We start from the raw sequence: 13,658 nt of genomic DNA on the forward strand, positions 1-13,658 counted from the left end.
TAACAAAAAAATTATTCTAAAAAGATAATACATTCGTTGTTTTGAAATAATAGTTATTAAAATATTACATTTAATTTAAATTAAATTGTTAAACCGAAAATATTCGAATAAAATTACAACGACTTAATCGAACGAAAACAAGAGGGAACGTTATAGTCGGATTCCCCGACTATCAGATACCCGTTACTCAGGTAAAGGGAGTGCGAGGGAGATGGAGATAGAGATAGAAAACGTTGATCACGCATAACTTTTTAACGAATGGTCCGATTTGAAAAATTTCTTCTACATTTCGATAGGTATTGATAAACACAATAAAACTGCATTTTTACTTTTCCAAAATATTAAACTTTTTAAAATCGTATATAAGCGATTGTGGGCGTTAGAGGGGGCGTGGCACCATTTTGAAACAAACTTGCGCTGCGTAGGAACTCCTAAAATCTGCATGCAAAATGCCAATCTTCTAGCTTTTATAGTTTCTGAGATCTCAGCGTTCATACAGACAGACAGACGGACAGACGGACAGACAGACGGACAGACGGACAGACGGACAGACGGACATGGCTAGATCGACTCGGCTAGTGATCCTGATCAAGAATATATATACTTTATGGGGTCGGAAACGCTTCCTTCTCCCTGTTACATACTTTTGCACGAATACAATATACCCTTTTACTCTACGAGTAACGGGTATAAAAAGCTAACCGTATTATATCTACTATTAGCTCAGAAATTGTCAGTGAGCTGGAAAGCAACCACCTTTCGTCAGTGAGTAAATGTAAAATTCGTTGAGTTTTCTACTTTATACTGTGAAATTTAAACGAGAAGAAATGGTGGTTGTTTCAACTGTGCGTATACTTTATAAAAATAATCATACGCCATGTGTACAAAATTTTCATTGTAAGAATTAAAATCGGTTTAAAAGATGAATAAAAAAATTTGGCACTTTAGTAATAAGTGTGAACTTAATATGTGGATTTTGTGAACTGCAATCAAAATGTTAGTCTAAAACTATGCAACATCAAAAATTTACCTCTTTGGATGCTATAAAGTTCGAAAAATGCTGAAATTGGCCAACTTTCCGGAAGTATCACAGGCAAACTGATTCATGGTTTGTGTTGATGTTAAAGTTTTTAAAAGATACACTCTTTGTCTTTCAAACCCCATACCTAGAATAATTTAAGAATTTTTTTTAAGGGAAAAACAAATTCAAGAAATTATAGTAAAAAAAATCAAAAGCATACAGCTGCGGTCAAAATAGTAATAGTGTTAATTTTTGTAATTTGTCTTCTCCTGGTAATATTGTATTGATTATAATTGTACTATTAGACTAATTGGATAAAAAAAGTTACAACAAAGTGACTCGGGCTACAATTTGTATAGAGAAAGACAGATTGGTACGTTTTATCGTTCAGTATGTTATCAGCAGCATATGAATACTGGAAAAAGCAGCCCTCAGTATACCAAAATTTGCATTTCTATACTTTTTTTATTTTTAAAGTGCACAGGTATCAAAATGCGTGCCTCATCCATATTTTCAAAAACAGAAAAATAAGTTGGAGTATTTCCTTTTGAATTATTATATTTTATTGGAAAAGAGACTTATTAGTAATCAAAGGAGTCAGAGTTATCTAAGAAATCTTCAATGAAATCTTCTTCAGTGTAATGGAATTTTTCGTATAAATAGATCACGTTCAAGTTAGCCTCATCAATGTCTTCTACCTGCAAAAATAAAATTTTTAATTACGAACCAAATGTTGTTATAATTAACTTACGTGAAATTCCGGGAATACGGATCGACTAAATATGGTGAGTTTCAATGGTTTCAGACGAGTGGGATCCCTTATTGATTTCAGAATGTAGTTTACTTCCTTTACAAAGTTTATCGAAACTTCTCGTTGAAAATCCAATGAGACACATTCGAGCTTTTGACAGGACTGAAAAATTGGCAAAACATTATCGCTGTCTATTTCGGAATTACATTTATCCACTATACTCAATGATTTTAGCTCATGTAGTCTACCTAGGTCTGATAAGTTATCACATTCGCTTTCGTAATAGATGTGTAGTGTTATTAATGACTTGATTTGCGATATATCACGTATCTCCTCAGAACAAATAATCTGTGTATGGAGTTCCTGTAATTTTGACTCACTTTTTAGGGCAAAAGCCCGGAAAAGTTCACTGAGCGAACCCCAATGGTAATCAATAAATAATTCTTTTAGATTTTTTATATTCGCCAAAACGTTAATGCCCGGCTCATTGCGCAGTGAGCATTTTAGAGACTCCAATTTCAGTCAAACATTTGCATTCGGCCATGCCTATAAAGTTATATAAATCCAGATTTTTTAGAGTTGACGGTGATTTATTTCCGGTTTTTGTATAATGCCAATACTTAAATCCTCCAGGTGCGATAATCTATCCAATATTTCAGCGCACTCCGAATTTAAAAATCCGGCACTTAATTTCTTTAGACCTTTTATCTGAATAACACTAATGGTTTCATTAAAGCTAAGTTGCTTAAGCTGAATATTCAAGTGACGACGTTTGGTCATAGAGTCTGACGAAAACACAGAAATGGAATCGATGTGATAAGGGTTTTGATGTAAGACAATTAAGTCTTCAATACTCGAGTTAGCCAGTTCTGTCAACGATTGAAGATCTTCCGTGTCTGAAAGACTGCAGACCAACTTTTTTAAGGGACCTTATTTGGGAAAGCGCTATAATTTCTTCGGGACTGAGTTTGCCACAACGAATACACTGAATTAAGTTCTTTTCAGCTAGTTTCGTGAAAAGCTCCGAAAGGGATCCATTTCCAGTAATGTATATTTCCAAATCCTCCAGTTTGTTAAGGTCGGACAATTTTTGAATTCCAGATGTGTGTGATACGGAGCATTTTAGTTTCCTAATGCTTTGAATTTCACACACTTTCGAGATATCTTCAAAACGAATTGGTTCCAACTTGGATAAATCCAATTCTTGGATTTTACACAAACTGCCAGCATAATCTTGGAAAAGTGTATTAAGGAATGCCGTATTCGGTCGTCCCATGATTTGAAGAGTGTTAACGCCATCAAGTTGCAAGATGTCAAAATATCAGGATCACAATCGTGTGACATATAAATCTGTAAGTTCTTTTCATATTTCCTATAGGTTATTCTGAATGCACTTCCAATTATTATAGCTTGCACCTGACATGCTGTTAGTAGATTACAGATCATCATAGAAGTTTTGAATTTTATAGAATTATACCAGTCGATATGAATTAAGACGTGTTGAAGGTTGGGCAATTGACTTAAAGCCTTCATCGGACACCACCTAGACAAATAGCAGCACAGATATCGTAGTGATTCTATTTTTGAAAGTTCGATGCACTCCATTTCACCAATTGATCCATACGGTATATGACAAGATTTTAGAGCATGAGCATTTAGGACCATAAATCGGAGGAACTTTGCAAGTGGGTACACATCATCATAATCTTCATAAGTACTGCGTATAACCAATCTCCTTAGATTGGGCAGCTTTGATAAGTAGCCTATTTGACGTATGTCCGACTGTTGACGAATCTTTAATCTCAATTCAGCTTTTTTCCTGGCAAACTCAATTTTGACAAATGCATCTAAAGATATGGTTTCGAGAGATTCCTCTATTGTATAGTTTTTTCCGGGTATTTCGCAAATGTCGTATTCTGCTTTAATAATTTCATCGTCGTTCTCATTTTTTTCGCCTACACACAAGTAGCTTAATGAGTCAATCATTGCAAGCGTAATAGGAGTCCGACATATTTCGTTTTCAAAATCTTGTATGGTCAATGTTAAAGGTTAAAGGCCTGTAGGTCTGTACCAATTTCTAAAATCCTTAAAAAGTATTAATTCCGCTTTGCTTTCAAATAAGCCCCATATAATAATTTTCTTTAAACTTGGAATTTTTGCCAACATTGCAAATTGGGCAGCATCGTGTTCTTCTTGCATCATAATTTCTAATTCCTCGAGATTAGCGCAAAGGGGAATTATTTCGGAAAGACTTTTATATGTCTTAACATATTCAAATGTCAATTTCCTCAAATGTCGGTTTAACCGAAATGTGTCAGCTAATGCTTCTGCAGAAATAACGTTTAAGTCCAAAGTCTCATATTTCGCGCTGTCGAGTGATTTCTCTTAAAATATAAATATTTATCAATAAAAAATAATATTTACAAAATAGTTAACAAGAAATGTATTTACCGTTTATACTTATTTCTACGTGATCGTAGACAAAAGTTAGTTCAACACTGAAAGGTCTTCTTTCATTAATGGATTGCAAGTAGGATCTCCAAAAAAAATGAATTTCCCACGTTTGACTGTTTATTAACTGGAAGATCTATCAGCAGCTTCGTTATCCTGCGCACAAGGGTCATCTCAAGATCCTCGTAAAGCCGTTTGTGATGATCCTTAAGCAATTCGACGAAAAATTCATGGGCCAACACAAAGTGTATCAAGTCATCATAATCAACAGGATCCCCCTTGTAACGTTTGGGCTTTGCCTTGCAATTAGCAATTACGTAATTCATTATCTCCAAGAGGCAGTCGCCGTTGAGCACAAACTCTCCGTTCTCATCCATTTTCTGACCTGGTTTGTAGATTGATTTTGGTTTTAAATTAAAAATACACTTTTTAAGTTCTTTGCTTGGTACAAATTACAAAATATTTGTAATCAATTACAAATTATTCGATGCTTATAAGACCTTACTGCTGTGAATGAGTTCAACAGTAGCATTTTTCTGATAACGGATAATAATAAAAAAATTCTAATACTTTGGATATAGGAGAATCACATCGTTCTGGACTTTGAAGCGACTGCTACTGCAAGTCTGTTTTGTATATATTCTTGCCCAACCTCAATACAAACTGTCTTGGGGCCTGTTCCCTGAGTTATCAGCTGTAGGTGGGGTTGAGTACCATATAGTGCCTAACTGATAAGGCGAGATTCGCTGGCCACTCATTACTAGATGCATGTCTTCTCGGGGTTCAGTGTGCTCGCAGCTATTATGTGGATTATCTGCCTTTTGTTTGTCCCACTTGTGGCGAGCAGTTCCAATACAAGACTGCTAAATCATATCCTTAGCCATGTAGACGAGGAGGCCAGTGCCTGTGGAACATTCTACAATTTTGCGTGCGGCAAGTACAACATGCGGCACATCGACGACTCGTTTTACGATATCATCCAAATGCTGGACCACCAGATGAACCAGAAGCTAGTAAAGCTGATGGGGGAACTGGAGGAGAATTCTCAGTCGCGGGACTTTAATGAGTCCAGTGTGGAGGCCAAGGTCCTTCGTTTCTACCGCACTTGCAGTGAAGTTCCGCGAAATATGAGCAGTTTAGTGGAGTACCTCAAACTGGCTCCCCCTGGCGAAGGACTCACCTGGCCCCAATTCACCCCGAATGGAAGTTCTTGGCCCCAGAAACCTTTCAACTGGCTGGAGACCCTCGCCCATCTGCACCGCTATGGGCTTACCAATGTTTTTCTCAGCATAGATATCGTTTCGAATCCCCATAACGCCAGTGAATTTCGATTCGATCTTAGCAAGCCTAGTTTTGCAGAGGAATCACAACGTCTGAACAGTTTTGTGGAAACACTAGCCCTTCTCTACATCATGAAGGTTCCCTCAAGTGATGTTGTAGCTCTAGCGCGAAAAATACGAAAGCTGGAATTGTCGGTGAAAATTTTGACCGAAGGTTTCGACTATATTGAAAGTGGTCTTATCAGTTTGCAACAGTTGGAAGCAAAAACGGGAATCAACTTGCAGCCTTTCCTTGAGATAATACTAGGCCGTCGTATTACACCGCAGTTTCGATTATTGGCCCAGGACTTTAGATACTTCACCGCCCTCAAGGAGCTGATGGACAAACAGGACGAAGCCCAGGTTGTTGCCAGCTATATAATGATGCGATTTGGAATGTACCTACTAGAGGAAACGACTGACGGCAAAGAGCCAATCGAGTGTATTGCTAATATACGCCGGAACATGAATTTGGCTGCGAGTTGGATCTATAAGGAGCGTTTTCTGGAAACCTCAACCTTCAAGACCTTCAACCAGGAAATTAATGATATCTTTGAACAATTGCGCCGCGAATTCCTTCTGCAAGTCGAACACAATCGCCTTGAGTTAACCGCTTCGCAGAAGAGATTTGTCGATGGAAAGGCAAAGGATATTATCCTGAACATTGGAAACCTTCCGAAAACCGATGATCTGCGCAATTTCGTCAGTCGGCACTACGCTGATTTGGAGTTATCCTCTGGAGACCTTGATTACCATCGTGAGCATCTCAAGTTGCTGCAGTTTCGCACTCAAAAGATTACTGAACAAATCCATAAAATGACAACGAGACGAGAGGAATATTTCGACCTACCCGAACCGAAGAGGGCCATAGCCTCCACCTCGTACTATGTGATGCGTCAGAACGTGATTATCCTGCCACTTGGACTGCTTCAGGAACCATTTTTCCTTCCCGAAAGCGACCTTGTGTTTAAGTACAGCCTGATGGGATTCACCCTGGCCCACCAGTTAATGAACGCCTTCGACACCGAGGGCATTAAGATCGACAGAAGTGGTAACGATCGCAAATTCAACTCACAGAGGTACGATGAAGTCGTCGATTGCTTGCATCGCGATGGAAAACGAAATATCAATGAACGCATTGCCGATAATGCCGGTTTGGAGCTCACGTACTCTGCGTACTCTAAAAATGCCAGGAACCGAAACCAATTTGACTTCACCCATTTGCCAGCGGAAAAGATATTCTTCCTCAATTTGGGGCAGTTCTTTTGCGGCAATAGCGACTTCAACGTTGAGTACGAAGATGACCAGGTGCGTTTGCAGCAAGTTCTGGACGGGTTCGAACCCTTCGAAAAGGCCTTCGGATGTCGTCGGAATAACAATCAGCTCGAAAATTGTCAGATGTTTTAAAGCCATAATGCATAATATTCAAAAAATAAGTTTATATTGTTCAATATATCAAAACAGTTTGATTTTTAATGTAATGTAAAGTTTTGAAAAATAAATATTTTAAAAAACTATAATAATAAATTTATTAGGTATACAAAATAAGACAAAGTTTTTAATTCCGAATCACAAAGCATACATGTGCATTTATATATTATCTGATACCATTAAGCATTGAGATTAAATATTTTCTTTCAAATAATTATAACTTGTTCTAAAACTAGTTACCACCAATCATAATCAAAGGTTTCAGAGCATTCTGAAACCTCCTCTTCAGATTCTGTTTCAGAGTAATGGAATTTTTCGTATAAAAATAACACGTTCAAATGTTCCTTATCAAAGTCTTCTACCTGTAAGAATACAATTTTTAATTACTGAATAAATTTTGTGTCACCTCTGCTTGTTATACTTACAGGGATTTCGGGGTATACGGATTCATTAAATATGGTGAGTTTCAAAGGTTTATGAAGAGTGGGATCTCTTATTGATTTTAGAATGGCGTTTACTTCCTTGACAAAGTTTAGGGAAACTCCTCCTCGAAAATCCAATGAGACACATTCGAGCTTTTGACAGGACTGAAAAATTGGCAAGACACTTTCGCTATCTATTTCGGAATTACATTTATCCACTATACTCAATGATTTTAGCTCATTTAGTCGACATAGTTCTGATAAGTTATCACATTTGCTTTCGTTAAAAATTTTCAGTGTTATTAATGATTTAATTTGCGATATTTCACGGATCTCCTCAGAACAATTAATGTGTGTATGGAGCTCCTGTAATTTTGACTCAGTTCTATGAGCAAAAGCACCGAAAAGTTCACTGAGTGAACCTAAATGGTCTTTAATAATTAATTCTTTTAGATTTTTTATATTGACTAAAACTTGAATGCCTGGCTCATTGCGCAATGAGCATTTTAAAGATTCTAATGTTTCAATTTCAGTTAAATATTTGCATTCGCTATAGCCAATTACGTTGTTCAAATCCAATGTTTTAAGAGTTGCTGGCGATTTCAGTGCTAAGATCCTCAATGGAAATTGTAAACAAGTATTATCAAATGTATTCATATAGCCGATAGTTAAGGTTTCCAGGTGTGGTAATCTATCCAAAATTTCCACACTCTGTGGATGTAAGAATCCGCACCTTAACTCTTTCAGAGATTTTATCTTGGTAACATCAACTGTTTCTGCAAAGCTAAGTTGTTGCAGTGGAATATCCGTGTAAAGAACTTTAATTACAGTATCTGTAGAATAGCCAAAATTGGGCTTTCGATGTATAAAAGTTAAGTCTACAATATTCGATTTAGCTAGTTCTGACAGCGAATGAAGTTCTCCCGTATAGGAAAGACGGTATACCAATTTCTTTAGGGACCTTATTTGGGTAACTTTTAGAACCTCTTCGGTACTGAGTTTTCCACAACGAATACACTGAATTATGTTCTTTTCGGCTAGTTTCGTGAAAAGCTCAGAAAGAGATCCCTTTTCAGTAATGTATATTTCCAAATCCACCAGTTTACTTAGGTTGGCCAATTTCTGAATACCATCTGTATCTGCTACGGAACATTTTAGTTTTCTAATGCTTTGAATTTCACACACTTTTGAGATTTCTTTAAAAGAAATTTCTTTTGATTCGGGTAATTCCAATTCTTGGATCGAATTTAAATTGCTAGCGAGAGCTTCGAAAAACGTATTAAGGGTTCCAGTATTGGGGTGTCCCAGAATTTGTAAGGAGTTAACGCCATCAATTTGTACTAGATATTGCGGAATATCGATATTATTACCATTATATATTATGATCTGTAAATGCTTTTCCTTTTTTCTAAAGGTAATTCGAAATCCGAATCCAATTATAGCAGCTTCCACCTCAAATGCTGTTAGCAGACTGAAAGACATAATTGTAGTATCACAATTTATATCGTTTTCGGTATCGAATATCCCGCGTTGAAGATTAGGTAATTGACTGAAAATTCCCATTTCACATGTGTCTGCCCCTTCAAATATAATTAATTCCAGTTCTCCTTTATTCCTGTCAAACTGAATATTAACACCTAAATCTAATGTAAAGTTTACGAGAGATTCCTCCACCAAATTGCAGTCTTTCGTTGTTTCGTTAATATCATAAACGGCAATAAAGTCATAATTGATTATCGTGAAATTTCTTAATGAGGGAATTATTGCAATCGTAATAAAATCCATATCCGGATTTAGATCTGAATCAGATTCATAATAATCTCTATCTAGATAATCTTCAAGGGTCAATGTCAAAGGTTGAAAACCCTTAGGTCTCTGCCATTTTATAACATTTTTAAAGCATGTTGTTTCAACACGTTTTTTGAATAAGCCAGTAATACTAAGTTTCTTTAAATTTGGCATTTTTGCCAACGGTGCAAATTGGGCAGCATCATGTCTTGCATCCAAAGTAATTCTTAGCTCCTCGAGATTAACGCAATGGGGTATGATATTAGAAAGATTGCCATGTACTTTTGTGCTCTTGAGATCCAATTTACTCAAATGACTGTTTGAGCGTAGTATGTCAGCTAATGCGTCCGCAGTGACGATGAAGTTTATCTTTAGCTTCTCTGTTTTTTTGCAGTCTGATGAATTGCCTTAAAATAAAAAAAGTTTTAGAATACATTTTAATTGGTCTTAACCATTATGGTGACTAAGGTTGCATGTACATAAGCCCTTCATAGATCACAAAGTTTTTGTCTTCTACGATTGTTAACTGAAACATAATCGCATATGAATAAAATGACTTACCTTTTAGGAAAATGTTTACCTTAGCACGGTCAATAGACAGTTCAACACTAAAAGGACTCTTTTTTGTGTTTAATTGTAGGTAAGATCTCCAGAAAATGTCATTTCCTTTCCTTGAATTTTTATTGATCCGATGATCTATCATTAGCTTTGTTATCTTGCACACAAGTCCGAACTCAAGTTCCTTGTAAAGGCGTTTGTGGTGATCCTCAAGCAGTCCGAAGAAAACTTTATGGGCCAACACAAAGTTTATTAAGTCATCATAATCCACAGGATCATCCTCGTCACTTTTGGGCTTAGCCTTGCAATTAGCAATTACGTAATTCATTATCTCCAAGACACAGTAGCCGTTGAGCATAGACACTCTGTTGTCGTCCATTTTTTATGTTGATCGTTAAATCATGAATTTCCAAACGAATGTTTACTTTCACTTAAACAAGCAGAAAATCGAATTTCAAGCTCTAATTGTTGAAACAATAGTTCAAGTGGGTGCAAAAAATTATTGTAGTCTGTCAAAAATCAGGATAAACTTTATTAGTATTTTTAAACTTTATTAGTAAGGTTATATTTCCAATTTTTTAACATCCTATAATTTAAAAAAAATTAAAAAAAAAAACAAAACAGATCGAACTTTATAGTTGAGTGTCTCAAGTTGACACTCTCAACTATCTATCAGCTATATAATAAGTCCTTAGTTTTTTATAATATTTACTTTGTAATTCAGAAATCTTTCGAAAATTCAAAATGCCAAGGTTTTTTGATGAAATTCCGGTGAATTGTTGATGATTGAATAGCAGGTAAGCCTTAATACTGAGAGATTCGTTTGCCTAGAATGTATGTATACTTATATACATACATACATACCTGTTGCTTCCTTTTACTCGATTTCTTATCACCGGCTTTGACACCAACTCACACAAAATCGGTATAGTAGACAGCAAGAAGGCTATTGTTTTCCACTTTAATTAATGTCTAACTGATTTAGCACGTCACACGAAAACCACACTTGAATGAGTAAAATAAGTAAAACTGCGCTCAAAACAAAAAGACACGCTCTGCAAAATATTAGATCAGCTGATGAATACATGTAGTTGAACTGAAACGCCGCTTGAGGATCAGCTGATCAGGAATATATGCGTTGCCACCTTTTCGATTGGTCATACGCATAGCGAGGACACTCTCCTTGCATAGCCGAGATACGTACTAAATCGTTTTTAATTTTTGCCTGCATGGTTTTAATACCCTTTACACAGTGCAGGAGACGTTTCCGACCACATAAATTATATATATCAGGACTCTTAAAAAAAAACTTAACATTATTTTGAGTATGAAACTCAAAAGATACACACGCACACAGTGACATTTTTAAAATGCTTTGACAGAAAAATAAACATAGTTAGTTTGCTTGTTGGCAAATTACTGAATTTTTCCAAATTTAAGGTCCTTTTTCTCAGATATTTTGGGGAACGCAGTTCAAGTTTTCTTTTCTTATCCAATTAGTCTAATAGTACAATTATAATCAATACAATATTACCAGGAGAAGAAAAATTACAACAACAACCCTTTAAAAACAAAAAACTACTATCTTGACCGCAGCTGTATGCTTTTATGTTTTTTGACTATGTTTTCTAAAATTTGTTTCTCTCTTAATAAAATTCCTAAAATTATTCTAAGTATGGGGTTCGAAAGATAAAGAATGTATCTTTTAAAAAACTTTAACATCGAATCAAACCATGAATCCGTTTGCCTCTGAGAGCTCCTGAAAGTGGACCAATTTCAGCATTTTTGGAACTTTGAGGTCCTTTTGCTAAGAATCCTTGCGTCGGGGAACTTTTTGGAAAACGCAGTTTAACTTCGGAATTCATAAAGAATCCAAAAATATAGCATCCATCGAGGTAAATTTAAAAAGCATTAAAAATGCTTCAAGGTGAGAAATATATGTACATTAGGGTGGTTTTTTTTTGTATGAAAAATTCTAAGGTCCTACTCTCACCCCCTTATACTTTGCGCATTGGTGCATTTAAGACATACCAAAAAGAAAAAGTTTAAAAAAATGCGATTTAGTGCTTGCGCATTGACCTTTAAGTTTATCACTCATACGTACTGTTGCCCTTGATCAAAAATTTTAATTTCATATAGGTGGCGTAGACTTGTCATTACTTATTGAGTCTAAACATAAAGGTAACCTTGTCACCTTTACAAACGGGTAAAGAAAAATAAAATTGCTATGACAATATAAGTTCCAATATTTAAGGGAGTCGCACCACAGAATCAAAAAATTTTTTTTTAATTTATCGCCCCCAAGCCATATGCAGAATATGTGGATAAAAAGCTATAAACATATTTTTAAAAGAAGTAACATGGGGTGACCCTCTTAAGAGTGTATCGTGGCACCGATGTTAATAATAGGTGAAACAGTTTAGGGTTGACAAATTTATGTAGCGGTCTTTATTTAAATCAAATTTTAAATTATAATAGAGAGCTTTAAAAAACTTTGTGTTGCTGCTTCGCTGGTTTTTTCTCAAGTAGAGCTGCCATACTATATGTTGGTAGTGCCATATTCGCATAAGTGGCAATTCGATTTGGCGGCAGGCTTAACAATTTAAATTACAGTGGTAACAATAATTAAAAACAAACAAAGCAATATAATTGTACCGAAAATTCATAAATTTATTTATTTTGTTATATCCTTGCATTATAGGGTATAGGGTATTATAATTTCAGTCAAAAGTTTGCAACGCAGTGAAGGAGACATTTCCGACCCTATAAAGTATATATATTCTTGATGAGCATCACCAGGAGAGTCCATCAAGCCACATCCGTTTGTCTTTTCTTGTTAAGCCGTGTTATTCTTTTCTTCACACGAGTTCTCTTCATTTTGCAAGCTTTTAAGCAAGCTTTTTTTCTTCGTCAAAAAACGCAAGCGAAGCCGTTTCATCTGTAAGGTACCATAAATGGTTTAACATTTTTTTTAATGCTACTGAAGACGCAGTTTGATCTATTTTTTCATAGTTTTTCATTCGTCCGATGAACTGAAAATCTAGATACGGCGATTTCTTAGCAATAGTGCAGGTAAACCACACTTTTAAATATTCCGTTACGACAAACACACAAATGTCTTCCAGAGCTATTTTTCGTCGTTGCTAATGTTAAATTGCCTTTGAAACATAAGTATTTTCATGGAATAAATGGCTCTGGCCATCCACCTTGCCTGGTGAATGCCTCCTGGCGCTTTGATTGATATTGCATTCAGATTTGAATTCAGATTCAGCTTTCCAACCAAAAAAAAAAATGCTCTCCATTTTGTTAACGATTTTGAACGAAATCAAATATTTGACAAGTCTAGATATGGGAAAAGATTTGCCTACCCAAAACTCATACTGGCTTACGTGCCGTATGAGTAATCTTTTTGGAAACTTTGAGACCATTGCGCAAGCCCTTACACTTAATTTAAAATTTTTTGGATTTTTATTTAAGCTATTTTGCACAAATATCTTGTGTTTAAAAGGGTGAGATAAAAATTCCTTATAAAAAACCGCCCTAATGTACATGTAACACATGTTATTCTTTAAAGTTAATATAAAATGTAAATTTATAAAAAATGGAATTTCTAAATCTTTTTCGGTTTAGGTCTTTTGTTATCCTCTATTTCATATTTTTTCAGAACTGAGGGGGTTCAAACATGGTACTGTCATCGGATTCTGGACCCTCGGAAAAGAAATTAGCTTCATAAGTCTGATCATTTGTTTCATATGAATAGGAGATGTCCAAGTAAGCGTCATCAGTGGCTTCAACCTGCAGGAAAAACATTTTTGATTTTAAACAATAATTAATTATTATTTGTATTACTTACATGAAATTTAGGGAATTCGCTTTGCTGAATTAAATTAAGTTTTAATGGTCTCTGAAGTGCTGGA

General features: G+C 35.6%; 2 protein-coding genes and 1 long non-coding RNA gene across 4 annotated transcripts; 1 reads left to right on the top strand and 2 right to left on the bottom strand.

Moving 5' to 3' along the window:
* Positions 1-1,598: 1,598 nt before the first annotated feature.
* LOC138911955 (uncharacterized) lies at positions 1,599-4,756 on the bottom strand. The gene is made up of 4 exons (XM_070211629.1): positions 4,729-4,756; positions 4,224-4,608; positions 1,773-4,156; positions 1,599-1,719 (listed from the first exon to the last, which is right to left on the bottom strand). The coding sequence occupies exon 2, from the start codon at positions 4,598-4,600 to the stop codon at positions 4,289-4,291; it is 312 nt and encodes a 103-aa protein (XP_070067730.1). The 5' UTR covers positions 4,601-4,608; positions 4,729-4,756; the 3' UTR covers positions 1,599-1,719; positions 1,773-4,156; positions 4,224-4,288.
* Nepl8 (Neprilysin-like 8) lies at positions 4,585-6,949 on the top strand. Its single transcript, XM_070211628.1, has one exon. It carries the CDS (start codon positions 4,988-4,990, stop codon positions 6,947-6,949), a length of 1,962 nt encoding a protein of 653 aa, XP_070067729.1. The 5' UTR covers positions 4,585-4,987.
* Positions 6,950-7,075: 126 nt separating this feature from the next.
* Positions 7,076-10,847, bottom strand: LOC138911951 (uncharacterized). 2 transcript variants are annotated; one of them, XR_011417581.1, is made up of 4 exons: positions 10,606-10,847; positions 9,745-10,171; positions 7,399-9,590; positions 7,076-7,335 (listed from the first exon to the last, which is right to left on the bottom strand). It is a non-coding gene; the product is annotated as an uncharacterized lncRNA (long non-coding RNA). The 2 variants fall into 2 exon arrangements; XR_011417582.1 differs by having other exon boundaries at positions 9,745-10,250.
* Between the last annotated feature and the right edge of the window lie 2,811 nt (positions 10,848-13,658).

This window comes from Drosophila takahashii, chromosome 2L, assembly GCF_030179915.1.
Source record: "Drosophila takahashii strain IR98-3 E-12201 chromosome 2L, DtakHiC1v2, whole genome shotgun sequence".
NCBI lineage: Eukaryota > Metazoa > Arthropoda > Insecta > Diptera > Drosophilidae > Drosophila > Drosophila takahashii.

Bases quoted from the DNA above. Each gene is read 5' to 3' on its own strand.
- LOC138911955 (XM_070211629.1), bottom strand. From the start codon at position 4,600: ATGGATGAGAACGGAGAGTTTGTGCTCAACGGCGACTGCCTCTTGGAG.
- Nepl8 (XM_070211628.1), top strand. From the start codon at position 4,988: ATGCATGTCTTCTCGGGGTTCAGTGTGCTCGCAGCTATTATGTGGATT.